At 37.0% G+C, this 21,717-nt stretch overlaps 1 protein-coding gene across 2 annotated transcripts; it reads left to right on the top strand.

The window, feature by feature from the left end:
* The first annotated feature begins 1,879 nt into the window (after positions 1–1,879).
* On the top strand, positions 1,880–16,382 carry LOC123946792 (killer cell lectin-like receptor 2). Of its 2 annotated transcripts, none has more exons than XM_046012543.1 (8): positions 1,880–1,978; positions 3,326–3,442; positions 5,294–5,383; positions 6,662–6,874; positions 8,521–8,663; positions 10,259–10,365; positions 13,303–13,461; positions 16,120–16,382. In XM_046012543.1, exons 1-8 carry the CDS (start codon positions 1,882–1,884, stop codon positions 16,238–16,240), a joined length of 1,047 nt encoding a protein of 348 aa, XP_045868499.1. In that variant the 5' UTR covers positions 1,880–1,881; the 3' UTR covers positions 16,241–16,382. The 2 variants fall into 2 exon arrangements, with proteins under 2 accessions (XP_045868499.1, XP_045868500.1); XM_046012544.1 differs by lacking the exon at positions 16,120–16,382 and adding an exon at positions 15,946–15,983 and having other exon boundaries at positions 1,882–1,978.
* The last annotated feature ends 5,335 nt before the right edge of the window (positions 16,383–21,717 follow it).

Below are 21,717 nucleotides of genomic sequence, written 5' to 3'. Positions count from 1 at the left end.
CTTAAAAAAAAAAGTTGCTTTGGGGAACGAAGGGCATCAACTGAGGGCCAAACCACAGTAGGGTAAACTAGCCTGTTCCTAGTGGTCAGAACACTCAGTAGGTGTGTTTGTAAAGTGGTTTGTAAGAGAGGGGGGATGCATGAGCAAACTGAAGAATGGGAAATCCATCCAAAGTATGATGGTTTAGTTGCGGCTGGAGGATGGTAAGGAAAGAAAAGAAAGTGAGCTTGGTCAGAGTCTGGTGAAGTAAGGGTGAGCTGTCTCTGCATGACCAATTTCTGTTTCTCGTCCTGCCTCTTTCCTCTTATGCTGTAGTCCATATTAACCATAATCATCTCCTTCGAAGAGCAGCTTTAGTTGATTTCATAGAGCTGTATGTCAGAAGACTGACAAGCCGTATTAAATGAAAATGAACTCAGGTTGCTCATAGAAACAGAGTTACAGAAGCGCATTTCTTTTAGCTGGAAGTTTGTAGGTCTTCATGAAGTAAGATTCATGTACAAAACTCAAGGAATAATTCAGCAGCATCTCTTTTGAAAAAAATCAAATGTGAGCATTTTCACATACCACTGATGGTATATAAATGGGAGCAGCTTCTCTGGAAGGCGCTGGGCAGTGTGAGTCAAAGTGCTTTCATGTATTGATCCCCTAATTTCATATATAAACATTTTTCCTCAGCATTATTTGTGAGTGATATTCCTGTAATGTAAGGACAAATATTTTTTATACTAGGAATAAATTGGAAAACAACCCAAATGTTCAATAGTAGAGGATGGCTTAAATAAATTGTGGCACAATCTATATGGGTAATGACTATATATGGGTTTTTCAATCACATTTTTGATATTTTTTAAGTGAGGAAACATTTATTAAAAATAATAAAAAAGATTATGTATGGAATAACGCCAATTTTCATAGTAATCATAGTGTGTGGATAAAAAAACAGGAAGAATATACACCAAAATGTTTATAGTGGAATTATGGATGTTGTAAACTAATTTCTTTCTTTAAAAAAAAAGATTTTATTTATTTGTTTGACAGAGAGAGAGATCACAAGTAGGTAGAGAAGCAGGCAAAGAGAGAGAGGGGGAAGCAGGCTCCCTGCTGAGCAGAGAGCCAATCCCAGGACCCTGAGATCATGATCTGAGCTGGAGGCAGAGGCGTAACCCACTGAGCCACCCAGGCACCCCTGTAAAATTATTTCTAAAATAAATTTATTTGTAGTTCACATAAATGGGGAAAAAAAAACCCCCTTTTTTTTTCAAATAACAGCATGTAAGAGAAAGTTTCTTTTTTTTAAGACTTTTATTTATTCATTTGACAGACAGAGATCACAAGTAGGCAGAGCAGCAGGCAGAGAGAGAGGAGGAAGCAGGCTCCCTGCAGAGCAGAGAACCGATGCGGGGCTTGATCCCAGGGGTTTGATCCCAGGACACTGAGACCATGACCTGAGCTGAAGGCAGAGGCTTAACTCACTGAGCCACCTAGGCGCCCCAAGAGAAAGTTTCTAACAGACTCTTTAAGAGTTCAAGAATTTAGTTATGCTATTTCTTAGGTATATGGATACTTATACATATTCATTTTAATATTTTGTTTTGCTAGTAGTTTCTTTTAAATATGTGAGTTTTTTGGACGATATTAGTTCTTATTTTTTCCAAAGCTGTGTTTGTTTATATTTTCAGTCCTCAAATATGATTTTGAACGTTATTTTGCAAAGCGTATGAAGTGGTTGGTTAGCTGAAATGGAGGAAGATGCACCTCAACAGCAGCCTTTGCATACAGTTTCCTTTCAGCACTTTGGTCAAGAGGAGGGGCAGTAAATTTCTGAGTAGGAGTACCCTTCAGAGATGATCATTTCTGCCTTCTGTCTTACAGCCCCTCATGCGTGCAAGGGATCCAGGGTCGGAGAGGCCAACTTTTTCCATGTCTTTTCTGGATCAGCTTTCTCCGCCTCCATCCCTGCATGGCATAGACACAGGTAATGTCTGCTCTTCCCCCCGATCTTTGTTATCTGAGTGTCCTACTAGTGCCACTGATAAAGAAGAGATACTGTGGAAAGAAAGATTCTAGGAAGGTAACATTTTATTATAAATGGCTTGGCGTGAATATGGGACTGATTGCATTAGACCTGCATTAACACTTAAGCATGTGAAAACTGTAGTGCAACATTCATGGGAGGTTATTTTCTTTTTCTCGATACACTGTGACTTTTGCTTTGTGTCTGAATGTTGTACATATTATCCTCCCTAAAGACTGTGTAATAGAAAAGGCTCTTTTCCTTACAAAATTAGGGAAAATGTGATTAAGTTTAGGACATTTTGTAAATTAACAAATTTAAAGAGAATATAGTTACATGTGCAATTTGTTTTCCGTATTTTCTGTCTCTTTTCACACCGACTCATAAAAGAACCAAGGTAAATTTTAAAGGTTTACTATTTAATAATTTCTTTTTATATTGATATCCATTTAAGAGATTGAATCCTTTATGGATATTAAGCAATGACTGCCTGCTGACAATTTTATTTTCACAGAGGCTTCTCTTGCAACATCTTACACTAGAAAATTATGTCTAAAGTTCAAATACAGACGGAATCTTTTGAGATTAAAAATACGGGCAACTGGGCTTCAACTGAGAGATTTTTCTCAGCACATCTTGCACAGGGCACTGGAGTCTGGATTGTTGACCAATCTGTGATGTTAACCTTTAATAATTATTTTGCAGATGGTGTATGGATTGTACGTTGAGAAACGCTCTGGTAGACTCATGTCATAATTGAAAAGAATGCAAGAACTTTTAAATATTTATATGTAGATGTGAACATGTGTATTAAGGCCTTCTTAAGGCAAGATATTTACATTTTTTCAGAATTCCAAAAACAGAATTTTCATTTTTTGAATTGATAGTTTTAAAGTGTCTCAGTAATTTATACTGGTGGCAATTTTGCCCAACATTTTTATATGTATGTTAAACATTTTGAGCTAAATTGGCTGGGTGAATAGGACCCAACCTATTCAATCTATTGGGAGATTAAAAAAAGAAAATTCTTTCTGCATATTCTAATAATTTTGGCAGTAATCACTAGGAGTATAAATGATTTTAACAGAAATATTAAGAGGTTTTCCATTTCTTATATAATTCAGGCTCAGTCCACGTGCTTTATGCACTTGAAGGAGTTAAACACACATTCACACATACACATACACACACAGACCTCTAGGTATGTCTCCGGTATATTTCTGCAGCCCGACATTTTAATTGTTCTTTTGACAGAAATCATCCTTTTGTGAGGTTTTAATGCAAAACATAGTTCCCTTCTTATTGTAGATATGAGCAATCAGCAAGTGATTTATTCCACCCTGAAATTTCTTCAGTCTCCTTCAGAGTCACCAAATAGATTGAGGCCAGGTGGGAATCAAAAGTCTGGGAACACTGATGGCAAAGGTATGTCTTAAGCATCTCTTACAGATTGTCAAACTTTGACATTTGAAAAAAAGTTTCTGTCTGTCCTTCAGGTTGTCAAATGGTAATAAGAAACCATAATGGTGTAGAGCAGCAGAACAAGTCTTTTTTTTTTTTTTTAAGTTTGTGAGAATGGAGAAATTAACAAATTGTTCCAAATTTGCAAAGCTAATTAAGTTTTTTTTTCATTTAATTTATTTTTTCAGTGTAACAGTATTCATTCTTTTTGCACAAAACCCAGTGCTCCATGCAAAACGTGCCCTCCCCATTACCCACCACCTGTTCCCCCAACCTCCCACCCCTGACCCTTCAAAACCCTCAGGTTGCCCCAACCTCCCACCCCTGACCCTTCAAAACCCTCAGGTTGTTTTTCAGAGTACATAGTCTCTTATGGTTCGCCAAGGAACTCGTGAGGGCTTTAAAACGTAAAGGACAAATTAGAGTCTCAAGAGAACACTGCATTTCCTAGAGAAATAAAACTCTTAGAGAATGTTTGAGAAATTAAAATATTTGTTAGAAACAATGTTTTTATTCAGACAAAAATTTTTAGGTGTCTTAAATATTTACCAATCTTATTTTTTTCTTTTTATTTTAAAGTTTTTTTTTTTTTTTTCAGATTTTATTTATATATTTGTCAGGGAAAGAGTGAGGGAGAGAGAAAAAAAGAAGAGAGAGAGAGCGCGCGCAGAAGCAGGGGAGCGGCAGGGAGAGGAAGAAGCAAGCTCACCAGTGAGCAAGAGGCCTGATGCAGAACTCAGTCCCAGGACCCTGGGATCATGATCTGAGCTGAAAGCAGATGCTTAACTGACTGATCTACCCAGGTGTCCCAATATTTACCAATCCTTAATTAGCAATGGAGAAACAGAAAATTATTCCAAAGGAGCATTTACTTTTTGCTGTTGTCTTTATTATTTATTTATTTATTTATTTGACACAGAGAGCACACAAGCAGGGGAGCTGCAGGCAGAGGGAGAGGGAGAAGCAGGCTCCCCGCTGAGCAGAGAGCCCGATGTGGGGCTCCTTCCTGGGACCCTGGGATCATGAACTGAGCTGAAGGCAGACTCTTAACTAACAGAGCAAACCAGGCACCTTTTCTGTTCTTTTTTCTGTTCTTACCTTCTACCTTCAAATATTGTCACAGACTCTAAATTGAGAATAATTTTTACTGTCTTAATTTAGTGACAGAGATAGAATTCTCAGACACAGGGCCTCAAAAGTAGGAAGATAAAGGTAATATTGTCTAGGGAAAAATAGAATTGATGAAAAAGAAAGGACAGTTGATTTCTAGAAACTCTTTTAAGAGTGGACCCTGATCACATTTCCAGCCTCATAATATACTCTGTTGGCTACCAATTCCTCAAGAAAAATGACTGCTTTTTCCTTCTTTTTCATCATTCGTTGTGGTCATAGGAAGGAGTATACATGTCAGTATGGATTCTTACAAATTTTTATTATATTTGTTGCCCTCTACTTTTTTCTTAAATTTTTTTTGTAATTTTTTAATTGAGTTATAGTTGACATACAATGTTTGTGAGTTTCGGGTGTACAGCATAGTGATTGGACAACTCTGTATGTTATGCCATTTATAGGGGAAGTGCTTTTAAGATCCTAGAGGACTGTTCTTGTGTGTAGGATTTATACAATGGGTGTATATCATCAGAAATCTGAGACCTTAAAAACTGTAGTTCCTAGGTCAAAAATTAAATCAATTTGTATGATACGTTTTTCTAAAATTTTTAGGAAGATTGTCTCTTTGTTTCAGATAGTACCCCACGTTAAGGTTAGCAGTGAGCAAGACGCTTCCTGATAATTATCTTTCTTCTTTATTTAAAGGGTTTTCAGTGCCCTGGTATCTCATTGCAGTAATTCTTGGGATCCTGTGTTTACTACTATTGGCAACAGTTGCTGTGTTGGGGACAAAGAGTGAGTAATTAAAATACATGCTTCGAGTTTGAGTAATAGTGACCACTATTTGCACAAATATTAAGTGTGCTTCATTAATTGTTCCCTGGCTATCATCAGAGAATGTCCCACATATGTCACAGTGTCATTTTCATTGTGCTTAGCTATTCCAGTGGCTGTGTAGGTTAATGAGCTGTATGATATATCACATTCCTTCAGATACAGGACTTCATCATATCATGCCTTCTGAGTTTAACCATTGTGAATCTTAGACACACATTCCCATAAAACAACTGTTGCAAATAAAGTATGACTTTCTCTTCGTTTTTTCCCATTATGTAATGAGGATATAGTTTAGTAAAAATACTGATTTTTTATGTGGATATTAGATGATCTTGAGTTCAAATATTATCTTTTATTTGGATTTCTTGACATCTTTAGAGAAAATCACTAACATGTGACACTCAGATAAATGTACATATTTACGTCTTTCTCTCTTTTCTCCTGTGGATATTCGATCTACTCCAGTAATAATGGTGCTGTTACTTTACGTTTCTTAGTGCAGATTTTCATGCTCAGGTAATGTGTTGCTAAGTGTTGTCTGACTGGATTTTACTCTGGTACCTATTTAAAATTAAAATAAATAAAATCTTTTTATTTTTTATTTTTATTTATTTTTTTTATTTTATTTATTTTTTCAGCGTAACAGTATTCATTCTTTTTGCACAACACCCAGTGCTCCATGCAAAACGTGCCCTCCCCATTACCCACCACCTGTTCCCCCAACCTCCCACCCCTGACCCTTCAAAACCCTCAGGTTGTTTTTCAGAGTCCATAGTCTCTTATGGTTCGCCTCCCCTCCCCAATGTCCATAGCCCGCTCCCCCTCTCCCAATCCCACCTCCCCCCAGCAACCCCCAGTTTGTTTTGTGAGATTAAGAGTCATTTATGGTTTGTCTCCCTCCCAATCCCATCTTGTTTCATTTATTCTTTAAAAAAATAAAATAAAATTATGTGCTGACTGTTAAAAAGAAACTGAACTGAATGGTGAGGTGTTACCATCATGATTTTATTCAGATATCTTATTTTATTTATTCTATGCGGAAGTTACTAATAACAGGAAGTTTGATGTTTCCATTTGTATGGTCAGTTTATTGAGGTGTTACTTTCTAAATATCACATTAACCATTTAAAGTAATGAAATGGGTGGTTGTCAAAGTGAGATCTTTTCTTTTGTTTTAAATTTTAATATTCAGGCGTTATGAGTACTTCTGTATTATATCTATGCTATTAATTTTAGTTTTTCAGTATACTCAAGAAAACCGTCGGCAGAGGGAAATGATAGAAAACCTGACTCGAGAGCACCAAATTTTGCAAAATGACAGCTACTTAAAGGAGAAACTTTTGACATATAAGACTTTAGAATATAACATTCTCAAAAATGAATTGCTTCAGCAAAAAAAGAAACAGGATTTACTCTTTACAAATAGGACATATCAGAGAGAAAATAAAGGTATGAAGGGCATCTTGAATGAAAGATTGCATGATTTGCCATTATTTCTTCCCCTTCCAGAAGCTTTGAGGCCTAATAGGCAGGCTTACTGGATGCCTTTTCATTTGTACCTCAAGCTGTAATATGACTGTTTGGATTTGCCTGTGTAACATGTGAGACTGAGGACCCAGGAGTTGTGTTGGGATTAATAGAGTTCTGTATCTCCCCAAACTCAGTGGAAGTTCCTACATTCCTATTGGATTTCACCTGGAAGGTGAAATAACATGTCAGCTTCCATGAAAATGTGGATCATTTTGGACCTGGGGGCAAATTAGACACTCCACTTTGTGGTTGACATAAAAAATGGAGGCTATTACTAAAAATATACTTAGGTTAAAATGGGCGCAAGGCCTTTTATTTGGATGCTCTCATAAAGGTAATTGTGTGTGTGTTTCCATTCTGCTTTGACCTCACATGTTTGGTACACTCTCTGTAGTACTTCAAGTTTTGCCAAGGTGTTGGTGTTTGTATAACTGTGTGATAACACCCTTAAAAACATCCAACAGATAAGAATATTAAATCTCATATAATACAATCTGTTATGTAAATGATGGAACAAATTGACCTGGTTAATCAATAAGTATTAAATATTTGTTTAGGATTTGGAGTTTGCAAAACAATTTTGCTTACTTAATATCTTTTAGACATGGTAGCAGGAATTTATATTATCTGTTATTAAAGAAATAATAGTATTTTAAAAATTTGGTACATTATAAAATATGTGAGGAAAAGAAAAAATTCCAAAGAATTGTGTTTCTTTTATTTACAAGGCATCCCAGAGTCTTTTTAAAAATTTACTTTTATTATTTAAAAAACAGTTCTATTTAGGTATTATGTATGTGTGAAAAATTGCTCATATCTAGTGTATATAATTTGACAAGTTTGGACATATGCGTGTATCTATAAAAGCATCCACAATTAGGGTAGTAGACATGTCCAATACCTCCAAAAGTTTTCCCATCTCACTTTTTCTTGGGGAGTGGTTAAGAGCACTTAACATGGGATCTACCCTTTTAACAAGTTTTTAAGTTACAATTAGTATTGTTAACCATAGGCACTATATTGTACACCAGACTTTAGAACTTACTCATTTTGCATAACTGAAGCTATATACCCATTGAACAAAAGCTCCTTATTTCCACCTCCCCTAGCCACTGGCAACCACCTTTCACTCTCTGTTTTTCTGAATTTGACAATTTTTTGTGTCTCATATAAGTGGAGTCTCCCAGTATTTGTCCTTCTGTGATTGGCTTATTTCACTTATTTCACTAATTTCACAGGATATTATAATATCCTCAAGGTTAATCCATGCTGTTACACATGACAAGATTTCCTTCTTTATAAGGATGAATAGTATTTGTATGTATATACCACATTTTCTTTATCCACTCATCCATCAATGGATTCTTGGGTTGTTTCCATATCTTAGCTGTTGTGAATGATGCTGCAATGAGTATAAAAGATATCACTTGGCATTCTAGAATCTTGGTGAACCTGATATTATCATTATTGATAGCTATTAAGATTTTATTTAATTATGGAGGGCTGATAAGTATATTACATTATTTAACAGAATACCAAATAATGTTTCACCTTATATGTTGTAGGCAAATTCTCTGGAAACTGCTGGTCCTGCTATGGAATAAAGTGTTATTATTTTATTCCTGAAAGTAAAAACTGGAACAGATGTAAACAGATTTGCCAAAGTTATAATTCATCACTTTTGAAGATAAATGATAAAGACGAACTGGTATCATGGACTGTTACATCCACTTTTATTTTCCTAACTGTGTCTCCCATGCTTGGGTCCAAGATACTGAGGATGGGGGAAGTCCAGAAAGAGGGACCTTCAGTTAGTCTCTGTGTTGTGTCTGTTGAGTGAGCAAAAATTATGTAGGTGGGAAAGGTAAGGGTTCTAGAAAACCCTTCCTACTGATAAGCATAGATAATCTTGCTACTTTCTAAGCATTCAGTATATATTATTTATCATGATGACCATTATTTTTTCTAAAATGGAAACTCCCTTGAAGATTCATTTTGGGTCTTTGCATTCATTTCCTTTTGTAAGGTGTGTGCAGGACAACAACTCACTGAAAAGTATGCCTCTCCTTCCGATGGAGCCCTTAACCCTTTAGTATTTATAGCCTGGAGGCAGTTGTTACTTACCCTAGCAGGGTGGCAACTAAGAACCTGGAGGAACCTAATCCACTAGGTGCTGTTAGGAATCAGGAGCCAGATTGCCTGGGATCCTGCAAATCCGGTTCTGCCACCTATTACCTGGGTGACCTTGGGTGAATTACTTAACCTCTGGATCTCAGTTTTTCCATCTGCAAAAAGGAGATAATAATGAGGAATATAAAAGTGATAACAGTTTTACAAATTAGCCTCATGGTGATTTTCATGGCATTTACAGGTAACATTTTCTATAATATTTTCAATATTCTAATATATTGTATAGTGATGTATATCTTTCAAAAGGAATTGTAAAAGAAAATAGACAACAGTATCAAAATTATCTTTTAAATTTACTACTACTAAAAACTATCCACACACACAAAATGATTTTTACGAGAAATATTTTCAAAGATCAGCCTATACCTCTAATAATCTCTTAGGAAAACAGCACATTTATATGCAAATCTAATAGATGTTTTATCATCATAACATAAAAAATTTATAGTATCAAGTCATAAAATAATGTTTATTGCAGTAAAATTCACTTATTTTAAACCTATATTTTAAAATATATTCAGTCATTTAATCAGACATTATGTAAAATGTTACTTTGCCATATTACATTTTTTGACATAGGAAATATTTCCAAATACTGTCCCTTTTCCTTTCACCCCTTCCAACTACTAAACTATAGCAAGCCTTTCTCCTATGAGGCTGAGGGTTTTGGTGCACAACTTCCCACATATAGTTATTATTTTAATAAATTTGTTGTGAAGATTACTATTTTCATTAATAATAAGTAATCATCACTTTCCATACCATTAAATATTTTTCTAGAGCATGATTTTGGGTAGTTTTATAGTGACAGACATTATTTAACAAATCTAATGTTAGATATTTAGATTTAAAATTTTTTCATGTTTTAAATAATCCATGAGAGTGCAGGCATTTTTAGCATTAAGTAAATAATCTTTGAGGAAAAACTTGCTTCGGAAAATAAAGGCACGAGGATGGTGGAGGGGAGGGAGGGTTTTCTAGGAAGTAGAGATGAAGGGCGGTGTGGTGTGTAGCAGAGTACTGTCCCAAGAAACAGCTGGGACCTTCACCTTCCTCCTTTTCATTCATCTAACAGATGGGGCTAGTCACATGATATGTTTTGTTTCCTTATAGGCCTATATTCAATCCCAAATATATAGGAATAACTACTGGATTGGATTATCATATGATGATAGAGAACAACAATGGAAATGGATTAACACTGGCCCACCTTTTGGGATGTAAGTCTCTGGAATGCATTCAAGCTCCAAACGTTGGTGCTGGGGTTGGGAGGACTGTATCTAAAAAGAATCTCTTCTATCACATGGTTTTCACACAGAGGTCATTGGTAAGAATAAGTAGAATGATGAAGAAAATGTTTTAGGAAGTATAATGAAAAAGAGAGAGAAATGTACAAATTATGAACAAAATTTTGATGCTAAACATGCTCAGAAGTATGCATTATGAGGTACACAAACCAAACCCAAATCATAAAGTGATATGACGGTACTGGACCATCCTGGCTCAGCTATAGTGATCCCTCCCACAGTCACAAATTAAGAACTTAGGATCCCTAAAGTTCATTTGAAACTTCTTTATAGATGGTCCCTGACTAACAATGGCTTGACTTACAATTTTTCTAATTTACAATGGTGAAGTCAGTATGCATTCAGTAGAAACTGTACTTTGAATCTTTAATTTGATCGTTCCCTGGGCTGGTGATGTGCGGTATGATCTTCTGTTGTGATGCTGGGTGGTGGCAGCTGGAGCTCACCGTGAGCCACATGATCATGAGGATCAGCAGCCCAGTACACTTAAAACCATCCTATACCCATTCAGCCATTCTGGTTTTCACTTTCAGTGTAGTATTCAATAAACCACATGAGATGCTCTGTACATTATTATAAAATGGGCTTTGTGTGAGATGATTTTGCCTAACTATAGGCTAACACAAGTGTTCTGATCATATTTAAGGTACACTAGGCTAAGCTAGTAGGGTGGGTTTATTACATGCGTTTTTGACTTATGGTATTTTTAATTTGTTTGGGGTTTATCAGGGCATAACACCATCGTACAATCTGTATACTACTAGTTTATATTATTTATAAATATAAATATAAGTGTATATATACACACACACACATACATATGCCTTCACTATAGTTTTTTTTTGTTTGTTTTGTGGTTTGTTTCTTTGTTTGTTTAACTAATCACAACACCCAGTGTGGGGCTCAAAGTTATGACCTAGAGATCAAGAGTCACCTGCTGTCCAACTGAGCCATCCAGGCATCCCCATAGTTTTATTCGGAAGTGCAGCATTTTGTAAACTCTTGGGTTTCGATTTAGTTATAATATTCTGTTAGAGTGTTCAATGATTTTTTTTTTTAAGATTTTATTCATTTATTTGACAGACAAAGATCACAAGCAGGCAGAGAAGCAGGCAGAGAGAGAGGGGGAAGCAGGCTCCCCGCCAAGCAGAGAGCCCAATGCGGGGCTCGATCTCAGGACCCTGAGATCATGACCTGAGCTGAAGGCAGAGGCTTTAACCACTGAGCCACCCAGGCGCCCCGATTTTTAAAAAATCATAACATATTTTTTATTTCTAGGGATTCTGGTTTAAGTTTTTAAATCTTGCTAGTTACATTTTCAAGGTGTCTTTTATTTCTTGAAAGATATCAAACATACTTATTTTAAATTTAGTATCTAATAATTCTAATCTTTGAAGTTTTGTGGGTCTGCTCTATGGTTTCTGCTGGCTTTTGTTCCTGGTGTCATTTTATTTGTAGTGTTTAGGGATTTTTTTCTTTTTGAGCTGCTGTAGGAATTATTTGAGGACTGAGATGAAGGTAGCAGCAAACTTACAAGAGATGTCATGCAGGAAGTTATCTTGATGCAGTCCTGGCCTGTGAGTCACTCTAGGCAAACAGCTCAGAGGCCCAGAACAGAAACGCCAGGCCAAATTAAGACGCTCAAATTATATAGTTAATTAAATCAACTTAGAACAAGTAGCCTGATGCAAGAGGAAAGAAATGGGATAGCTTATCAGAATGGGTTGGGATAGCATCAATCATCACACTCAGGATAAGGAGCAAATGGGTGAAAAGATCACCTGAATTCTAGGTACATAATCTTCGGATGGCCTGACTCTTCTGCATCCCCCTTTCCTGATAGTGGTGTGGTTTCTAGGCTATCACTTGAGTTTTGAGTAATGGGGTTCAACAATCAGAAGGTTCTGTGACTAGCATGCATATTTGCTCTAGTAGGGAGATGGCAGGAGAGTGTAAGGGTGGGGACAGCTGCAGCTTTTCAGTGATCCTGATGAGCAAGCTAAGGGTTTTATTCGAGTTTGTTAGGCAGAGGGCCAGTATGAGCGTCCCCAGTAGGAGGTGAAGTAAGACCTCTTGGATGTTTCTATGTGCATAATGTGTATTTTGAGTGAGACATGTAGTGCTACTTGGTTCTTTCTTCTTTTCCTGTGTTCAGCAGGCACATGCTCTCCTTACAGTATCTATACGTGACACGTCTCACTTCCTCATCTGTACATATTGAACACATCTCCTGCCTATGCCTCCCAAGATACTTAGTTTCATTTATCTTATCTATCTATCTATCTATCTCTCTATCATCTATCTATCTATTTATTTCTGTAGGAGATTTGGATATTCAAATAATATAGCAAATACAAATTGCATGTGGGATCGTTGGTAATTTTGGATTCTTAGGTGGGATTATTCATTTTCTCTTCGTTTAAGTCCAAGGTTCGAGACTTTTCAAGGGTAGTGTATGTTGAAGATACATTTTTCAGGGTCTCAACTCTTTGTAGGTTGTCTTCCATATGGAAACCTGAGTGGAATTCATATTTAATCTAGTGTATAAATGAAGGGAAAAAATGACTTCAGTCCTTCACTTACACTTTTGGGTTCCCATCTTTACTTAACCTCAGCCTGAGCATTAATTTGCTTCTTGCCAGCTCATAAATTTATTCAAGAAGGTTTTAGTTTTTTTAGAGATTTTATTTGGAGATAGAGCAAGAGTGAGTGAGAGAGGGAGAAAGAGAGAGAAGCAGGCTATCCACTGAGCAGGGAACCTATCACACCTGAGCCGAGGGCACATGCTTAACTGACTGAGCCACCCAGACATCCCTAAACAGCTGACCATGTGTGTTTTCTATTCTACAGTAACTATGCCTTCATGAGTTCTTCTGGAAGAGGACAATGTGCATTTTTAAGCTCAACAAGAACAGCAACTATTGAGTGCTCTAAGACCTACAATTGTATCTGTGAGGAGAGAATTGATGATGTTTTCTCTGCCTACTTCAATAGGTACAAGGAGAAAAGGTGCAGTGGAACCTGTCATTTGTTTGTTTGTCTGTTTGTTCCTGTGATAATTTGTGAATACTTACAAACTAATGTTTTTGCTAGTAAGACTTAGTTTACTGGGGAAACAGAGATGAATAGGAAAAGAAGGAAATGTTCTTTTGGACTATGATTTAAGAGATTCGATGCCATCTGTCTTCTTGAGGGAGAGTGCATGCTTTTATCTTTGGAGAGGTTTCCCCTCTCTTTAATGACCCTGAGAAATTCCCTTTCTTTTTCCCTAAACCACCCATAGAACCACTTAGACAACTCTGGTAGCCTGTTCTTTTTCTTATTAATAGCCTGGGTCTTTTCCTTATTAATAGGATAAATTGGATAAATAATTTCAGTAGCCTCCAGGTTGAGAGATAGCACAATTAATAATTAAAAAATAGTTATTTTTGCCTCCCTTCCCCCATCTAGATAATCATCTTGCATTAAAATGTTTTTACTTTGCTATAATTTCATTCCTCCTTAATAGTTGAAACAATAGTATAAAAACTCTCATATAACCTTTGTACATAGTTACCATTTGTTAATATTTTGTTCTTTCTTTGCTTTACAGTTCTCTCTCCCCTACTCCCTTGCTGTTCCATTTGATAATTAATTGTGAATTTTATGTTCCTTTGTCTAAATATTTTATAAGAACAAATACTTTGTCTTGTATAACCATGGTGGAATTATCAAAATCAGGATATTGGGCGCCTGGGTGGCTCAGTGGGTTAAGCCTCTGTTTTCGGCTCAGGTCATGATCTCAGGGTCCTGGGATCAAGTCCGCATCAGGCTCTCTGCTCGGCAGGGAGCCTGCTTCCTCCTCTCTCTCTCTGCCTGCCTCTCTCCTACTTGTGATCTCTCTCTGTCAAATAAATAAATAAAAAAATCTTTAAAAAAATCAGGATATTTAGCATTGATAGAGTACTGTGATTTTTTTAAAAGATTTTATTTATTTATTTGACAGAGACAGAGATCACAATAGCATTGATAGAGTACTGTGATTAATTTTTAAAAAGATTTTATTTATTTGACAGAGACAGAGATCACAAGCTGGCAGAGAGGCAGGCAGAGAGAGAGAGGGAGAAGATGTGGGGCTCGATCCCAGGACCCTGAGATCATGACCTGAGCCAAAGGCAGAGGCTTAACCCACTGAGCCACCCAGGCGCCCCAAGTACTGTGATTTTGTCTATAACCCGTATTCAGATTTTGTCAACTGTCCTGATAATGTGCACGATCATGGGATACATTTAGTTGTGATGTCACTTCCGTCTATTTTAATCTCGGAGAATTCCTCAGGTTTCTTTGTCTTCTTGACCTTGACATTTTGTTTCATTTTACTTTATAAGTATTTATTTATTTATTTATTTAGAGAACGAAAGTGTGAGAGGTGGGAGGGGCAGAGGTTGAGGAGAGAGAATCTCAACCAGACTCCATGCTGAGTGCAGAACCCTACCCAGGGCTCCATCTCAGGATACTGAGCCAAAACCAAGAGTTGGTCACTTAATGGGCTGAGCCACCCAGGTGCCTCCTAACCTTGACATTTTAAAAATCAACTTTATTTAGTAATTCTTTTATGCAATAAAACACATTTTAAGTCATGAGGTCCGTGGGTTTTTAGCAAATGTATACATTTCTGAAACACCATCAGGTCAAGATATAGAACATTTCTATTGCCTATAAAAGCTCCTTTCTTCCCCCTCACTATCCACCTGGCCCCAGACAACCAGTGTTACACTTTCTGTCACTATGTATTAGTTTTGCCTCTTCTGGAATTTCGTAATCATGGACTTTTTTGTATCTGACTTCTTTTGCTCAGCATGTTTTTGAAATTAATCTGTATTCTTTCATGTGCCAGTAGTTTGTTCCTTATGTTGCTGAGTTGTATCCCATTGTACTGATATACCACAATTTGTTCATCCACCTATGGACATTTCATGTCTTTCCTATTTTTGGCTATTGTGAAAAAACCTGTCATCAGTACTTACGTGTAGGTTTCTATGTGGACATGTGTTTTCATTTATTTTTGTTTATTAAATTCCTAGGAATTTGATAGTTGAGTCCTAAAGTAAGTGCGTATTTAATTTGATAAGAAACTTTTAGTTTGGGGCGCCTGGGTGGCTCAGTGGGTTAAACCTTCTGCCTTCGGCTCAGGTCATGATCTCAGGGTCCTGGGATCAAGCCCCGCATAGGGCTCTCTGCTCAGCGGGGAGCCTGCTTCCTCCTCTCTCTCTGCCTGCCTCTCTGCCTACTTGTGATTTCTCTCTCTGCCAAATAAATAAATAAAATCTTTAAAAAAAAAAAAAAAGAAAGAAGCTTCTAGTTTGTTTTCTAGAGCGGTTGCAACATTTTGATTCCCCGTAGCAACATATGAGAGTTTTAGTTGCTCTATATCATTGCCAGTACTTGATATTGTCTGTTTATTAAAACTTAGCCATTATGGTGCATGTGTAATGGTATCTCATTGTTTTTCAGGTTTGCATTTTCCTGAAAAGTAATAACATTGAGCACCTTCGCATGTGTTTATTGGCCATTTGTGTATCTTCTTTTGAGAAGTGTTTGTTTAGTTTTTTTGCCCATTGAAGTGTCCATTCAGTGTTTTTTACTTGTTATTTTATTTTTTTAAAGAAGATTTTATATATTTGACAGAGATAGAAAGAGCAAGAGAGCACAAGCGGGGGAGCAGCAGAAGCAGGCTCCCCACCGAGCAGGGAGTCTGACACAGGCTCGAATCCAGGACTCCAGGACCCGGGATCTTGACCTGAGCTGAAGGAAGATGCTTAACCAGCTGAGCCACCCAGGCACCCCTGTTCAATCTTTTCTAAACTTGGTTTGTCTGTCTTCTTATGGAGTTGTAAGTGGTCCCAAATAGATAAATAAATAAATAAATGAAATCTTAAAAAGAAAAGATATAGAAAGATTTACTTCCTTTCCTTCATTTTTTCCTCTTGCTTTATTGTACTGCTTAGGGCCTCTGGTACAATGTTGAAGAGAGTGATAGGAGTCATCCTTGCCTTGTTTCCCATGTTACAAAAAAAGGGTATTTAGTTTTTCACTCATAGGTGAGGTCTGCTGCAGGTTTTTGGAGATCTATCATGTTGAGGAAATTCCCTTCTATTCCTATTGATTGAGACTTTTACCATGAGTGAAAATTAAATTTTGTTATATAAATTTTCTGTATCTCTTGAGACATTTATATAGATATTCTCTTATATTCATTAATATGATAGATGGCGTTATGATATTTCATTGTTAAACAAAACATGTACTCCTTTGGTAATTCCCATGTGATCATGTTGTATTTATTATCATTTTTTATAAGTTGATAGATTTGCTTCTGTAATATTTTGTTAAAATTGTGTAGTAATGTTCATGGTGGATATTTTATTTATTTGTTTTTTAAAAATTATTTATTTATGAGAGAGAGCACATGTGAGTTGGGGGAGGGGCAGAGGGAGAGGATAATGGACAGAGACAGAGTTCCTGCTGAGCCAGCCGCCCAAGGCAGGGCCCCATCTCATGATTCAGAGATCATGTCCTGAGCTGAAATCATAAGTTGGATGCTTAGCTGAGCCACCCAGGTGCCCCTAATTTGTTTAAGTATCTTTTTCTGTTTATGTTATTGGAGAAATACTGGCTTTATGTATTCATTTGGGATCTTTCTGAATATCTGTCTATTTTGTGGGGTAGCATTTGAATTTTCACTCCTGAAATATTTCCTCAAATGTACTAGAGAAAGAATTTGTGTCTGAAGTTATCTTTGGGAGAGTCTGTTTCATTAGGGTTACCATTTCTTTAATAGAGGCTCTTTAGACATTCTGTTTCTTGTCATTTTTGATTATCTTTCGAGGAATTTGTTGATTTTGCCTAAATTGTCAAAGGCATAGTGTTAGTGTTTTTCACAGTTGTATTAATTTCCTAGGGTTGCCATAACAAAGTACCACAAATTCACCAGCTTAAAGCCATCACAATTTATTCTCTCACTGTTTCTGAAGACAGAAGTCCAAACCAAGGTGTCAGTATGCTTCCTCAGACTTGGTGGAATCTTTCTTTGCTTCTCCCTGACTTTTCACTTTGGCCATTGCTTCATGGCATTACTTGACTTGCAGTTGCTTATCTAACTTTTTGCCTCTGTTATCACCCGGCATCCTTTGTGTGTGTATCATATAGTTTCCTCTTCATATAAGGATGCCAGCCATATTGGATTAGAGCTCACCTCTAATGGCCTCATTTCAACTTGACTGCATCTACGGAGACCTTATTTCTAAAAGGGTCATATTCATAGGTGCAGGGGTTAGGACTTAGCATATCTTTTTAGAGGGTATAATTGAACCCATAATAATATTCTCCTATTATCTGTTTACTGTTTATAGGATCTTTAACTCTGTAATTTTTTTCCGTGATATTGTTTGTGTTTCTGATGTTGTTGTATTTGTGTTCTTCTGTTTTGATGAGTCTAGTTAGAGATTATCAATTTTATTTATCTTTTTTTTAATCAATTTTATTTATCTTGTCAAGAACCGGGTTTTTGCTTCATTGATTTGTTTATGTTTGTCCATTTTTCATCTTACTTATTTCATCTTTTATCTTTTTTATTGTGTTATGTTTGTCTTTACCTCTTCTCTTTATTATTTTCTCTCTTCTACTTATTTTGAGCATGACTGCTTTTATTTTCTTGCCTTCTTCAGTGAAAGTGATTTTATTTATTTACTTATTTGAGAGAAAGAAAGAGAGCACGAATGGGGGCGGGGCAGAGGGAGAGAGAGAAGCAGATTCTCTGCTTAGAGCAGATCTTGACATAGGACTCCACCCCAGGACCCTGCATTCATGACCTGAGCCAAAGTCAGAGAATTAACTGATTGAGCCATCCAGGTACCCCTTAAGTGAAAGCTTTTAATCCTGTTGTCACGCATAGATATTTACCTATATGAAACCTAAAAAGTTTGTGAAGGCCAAGTTAAGATGCTTTGTCACTGATCATTGTCTGAAGCTAAGGGGCTAAGTCTCACAAATGACCTCCTAAACATTACCTAGTACAAAGGTCATAAGATGGAGGAATTATACAGAGATGGGACAGCTGTAATGGGGATGTCTCTCAGTGCAGCTGAGTGCTAACTCCTTAGTGCACCTCACATACAGCCTCAGCTGTAGGTGATCATTGCAGGGACAGCGGTGCAAGACCAGGGGTTAACACCCCAAGAGATGTGTGAAGCTGAGGCTGAGATTCTGAGAAGGTACATAACATGTACCTTTTTTGCAAAACCAGGCTCTGGGATTTAATGTGGGTATTGTCTATAGGAGACAGGGATAGAAAGCTGGAGGATGGGAGAGAGGGAGAAGGCAGGGTACTTTTAAGCCCCGTGGACTTGAGGTTGCACCTCTAGCAACAGCTACCTTACTTCTATATTCCTGCCTCCTATGGGACGCCTCTTCTGTGCTTCTAGATTCTGCAAAGGTGGCTCAGGGAAACCACCTCCTTTCCTCCCTAGCATAGGATAGGGGCTTCCCAGTGTTAAACTCTGAGTGTCTGTCCTTATTGATTCCTGGTTGGTTTCTGAGCATTTTCTCACCTCATCGAATTCCTTAGATTTAATTCCCTTTGTTTTAAATACTCCGAGACATCTCTATTTTCCTTGTGGACACTTATTAATACACATGTATCTTCTCACTTTACCACTATAACCATCCCGTGAGATAATACATCATCCTCATTTTATAGATGAGGAAACTGAAGCTTAGTAAGATCAGTCAATTAATTAACCATGGTTTTGGGGTTTGAGCCCTGGCTGCTTGCCTCTCCTCTGACAATGATATAGCTCTGATCTTCAGCTTTAGCTCGGATATCTCTGCATCATCTTAATAGGTCAAGAATAATGATTGATGGGGCGCCTGGGTGGCTCAGTGGATTAAGCTGCTGCCTTCGGCTCGGGTCATGATCTCAGGGTCCTGGGATCGAGCCCCGCATCGGGCTCTCTGCCTGCTTCCTCCTCTCTCTCTGTCTGCCTCTCTGCCTACTTGTGATCTCTCTCTCTGTCAAATAAATAAATAAAATCTTTAAAAAAAAGAATAATGATTGATAATAATAATTATTGATAATAATGGATATGTTCCTGGGTACCAAGGCAGATGTATATGTTCTCATAGGCATTTAAAAACGGTAGGTGCAATACTTCCATGCAAATTATATGCTAATTACTGACAATAGGCCTTTCATCTATTACAGGAGCAGTAAGACCAGGTGTAGATACAAATTGAATGTGATAAAAGAAACAAAACAAAACATGAGAAAACAAAACCAGCAGTTGAACCTGATACAAAGTTCCCTGGGCAGAGATGTCTACTCATGATGTAAAAAGAGGATACAGCAGATCAACTGTGGCAGAGAGCTGTTTTCAGTTTTCTCCTTTTGACTTTATCGGCCATGTCCGTGTTCACATCTCCAAGTAGAATCTAGGTTTTTAAAATTTTTTAAAATTAACATAAAATATATTACTAGCCCCAGGGATACAGGTCTGTGAATCATCAGGCTTACACACTTCCCAGCACTCACCATAGCACATACCTTCCCCAATGTCCATAACCCAACCACTGTCTCCCTTCCCCCCTCTCCCCAACAACCCTCAGTTTGTTTTATGAGATTAAGAGTCTCTTATGGTTTGTCTCCCTCCCGATTCCATCTTGTTTCATTTTTTCCTTCCCTACCCCCCAAACTCCTCACTTTGTCTCTCAAATTCCTCATATCAGGGAGATCATATGAAATTGTCTTTCTCTGATTGAGTTATTTTGCTCAGTGTAATACCCTCTAGTTCCATCTACATCATTGCAAATGGCAAGATTTCATTTCTTTTGGTGACTGCATATCATTCCATTGTGTATATATACCACATCTTCTTTATCCATTCATCTGTTGATGGACATCTAGGTTCTTTCCATAGTTTGGCTATTGTGGACATTGCTGCTATAAACATTCAGATGCATGTGCCCCTTTGGATCACTACGTTTGTATCTTTAGGGTAAATATCCTTAAAAACCCTAAAGTTTGTATCTTTAGGGTAAATACCCAGTAGTGTGATTGCTGGGTCATAGGGTAGCTCTATTTTCAACTTTTTGAGGAACCTCCATATTGTTTTCCAGAATGTCTGCACCAGCTTGCATTCCCACCAAAAATGTAGGAGGGTCCCCCTTTCTCCTCATCCTCGCTAGCCATCATTTCCTGACAAATCTAGGTATTTTACACCAAAATCCCTAATGTAATTCATTCTCTATGCTACATGCTGGTCGTTTCACCCTTACGTGCTCTAGCATGAATTTCCTTTGGCCGACTGTGCTTTTTCCTTTTTAGCTTCTCTGGGTCGTCAGCTCACATGGGACCTTTGTCCCGTTGCTGAGACTCCAGCCCCGTCAGCATTAACTGTCACTTTTCCGCTCTGTGAAACTCCTTTGTCTCTTCTTCTGTCACTTCGGATCACATTAAGTAAATGTTTGTTCATACAAATTGCATTGGGAAGTATTTTTAAACCTTCTTTTGTAATTTATGTTAATTTAAAACAGGTTTTCCTGTTTATTTCCTTACTTAGTAGCAGTTTGCTTTTGTTATTGAAGTAATACAAAAACAGAACATCAGTGGCTTTTATAGCGATATCTTAAAAGAGCAGTGAGCATTTAAAAAAAGAAGAAATTTCTTTGGTTGACTATGAAGAAAATTATTTTCCAGTGGTGAAAATTATAAGCAGAAGATTGGTAGCTCTAAGTTCCTTTGAAAAATTCTTTCAGAATATTTATTATGATAAAACAGTCGGAGGACATAGGGCTCTAGAGAGTGTGTACTTGGTGTCAGGTATCCAAAATGTACTTCAAAGGTTAAAAAAAGACATTTTTAGGGTTTGTTTTTATTCAAGAAATATTAATCAAACTACTGTGTATAGGAAACTATGGTAAGTATAAGCTATTTAAAGTTAATATGCACATACATCACTGCCTAATCTAGACTGAATGGCAAAGTGATTATTAATTAACAAACAAATATCCACAATAGGAAATAACTTATTAATGAGAAATGAATATTATAACTAGGGAGAGGTACAGAATGTAAATAACATCAAATACAGGGCTGCTAAAGCTTATATTTTCTTTTACTTTTTACACACTAACCCACTTGATTACTAAATGTGGTAAAGATGCAGATTTATACACTGAAAATCAGAGACAAAAATAATGAGAAGCAACTCTTCACAGAAACATGTTTAG

This window comes from Meles meles, chromosome 7, assembly GCF_922984935.1.
Source record: "Meles meles chromosome 7, mMelMel3.1 paternal haplotype, whole genome shotgun sequence".
In the NCBI taxonomy this organism is placed as follows: Eukaryota; Metazoa; Chordata; class Mammalia; order Carnivora; family Mustelidae; genus Meles; species Meles meles.
Note: the sequence above shows the minus strand (reverse complement) of the source record. Positions and strands in the feature narration are given on the sequence as shown.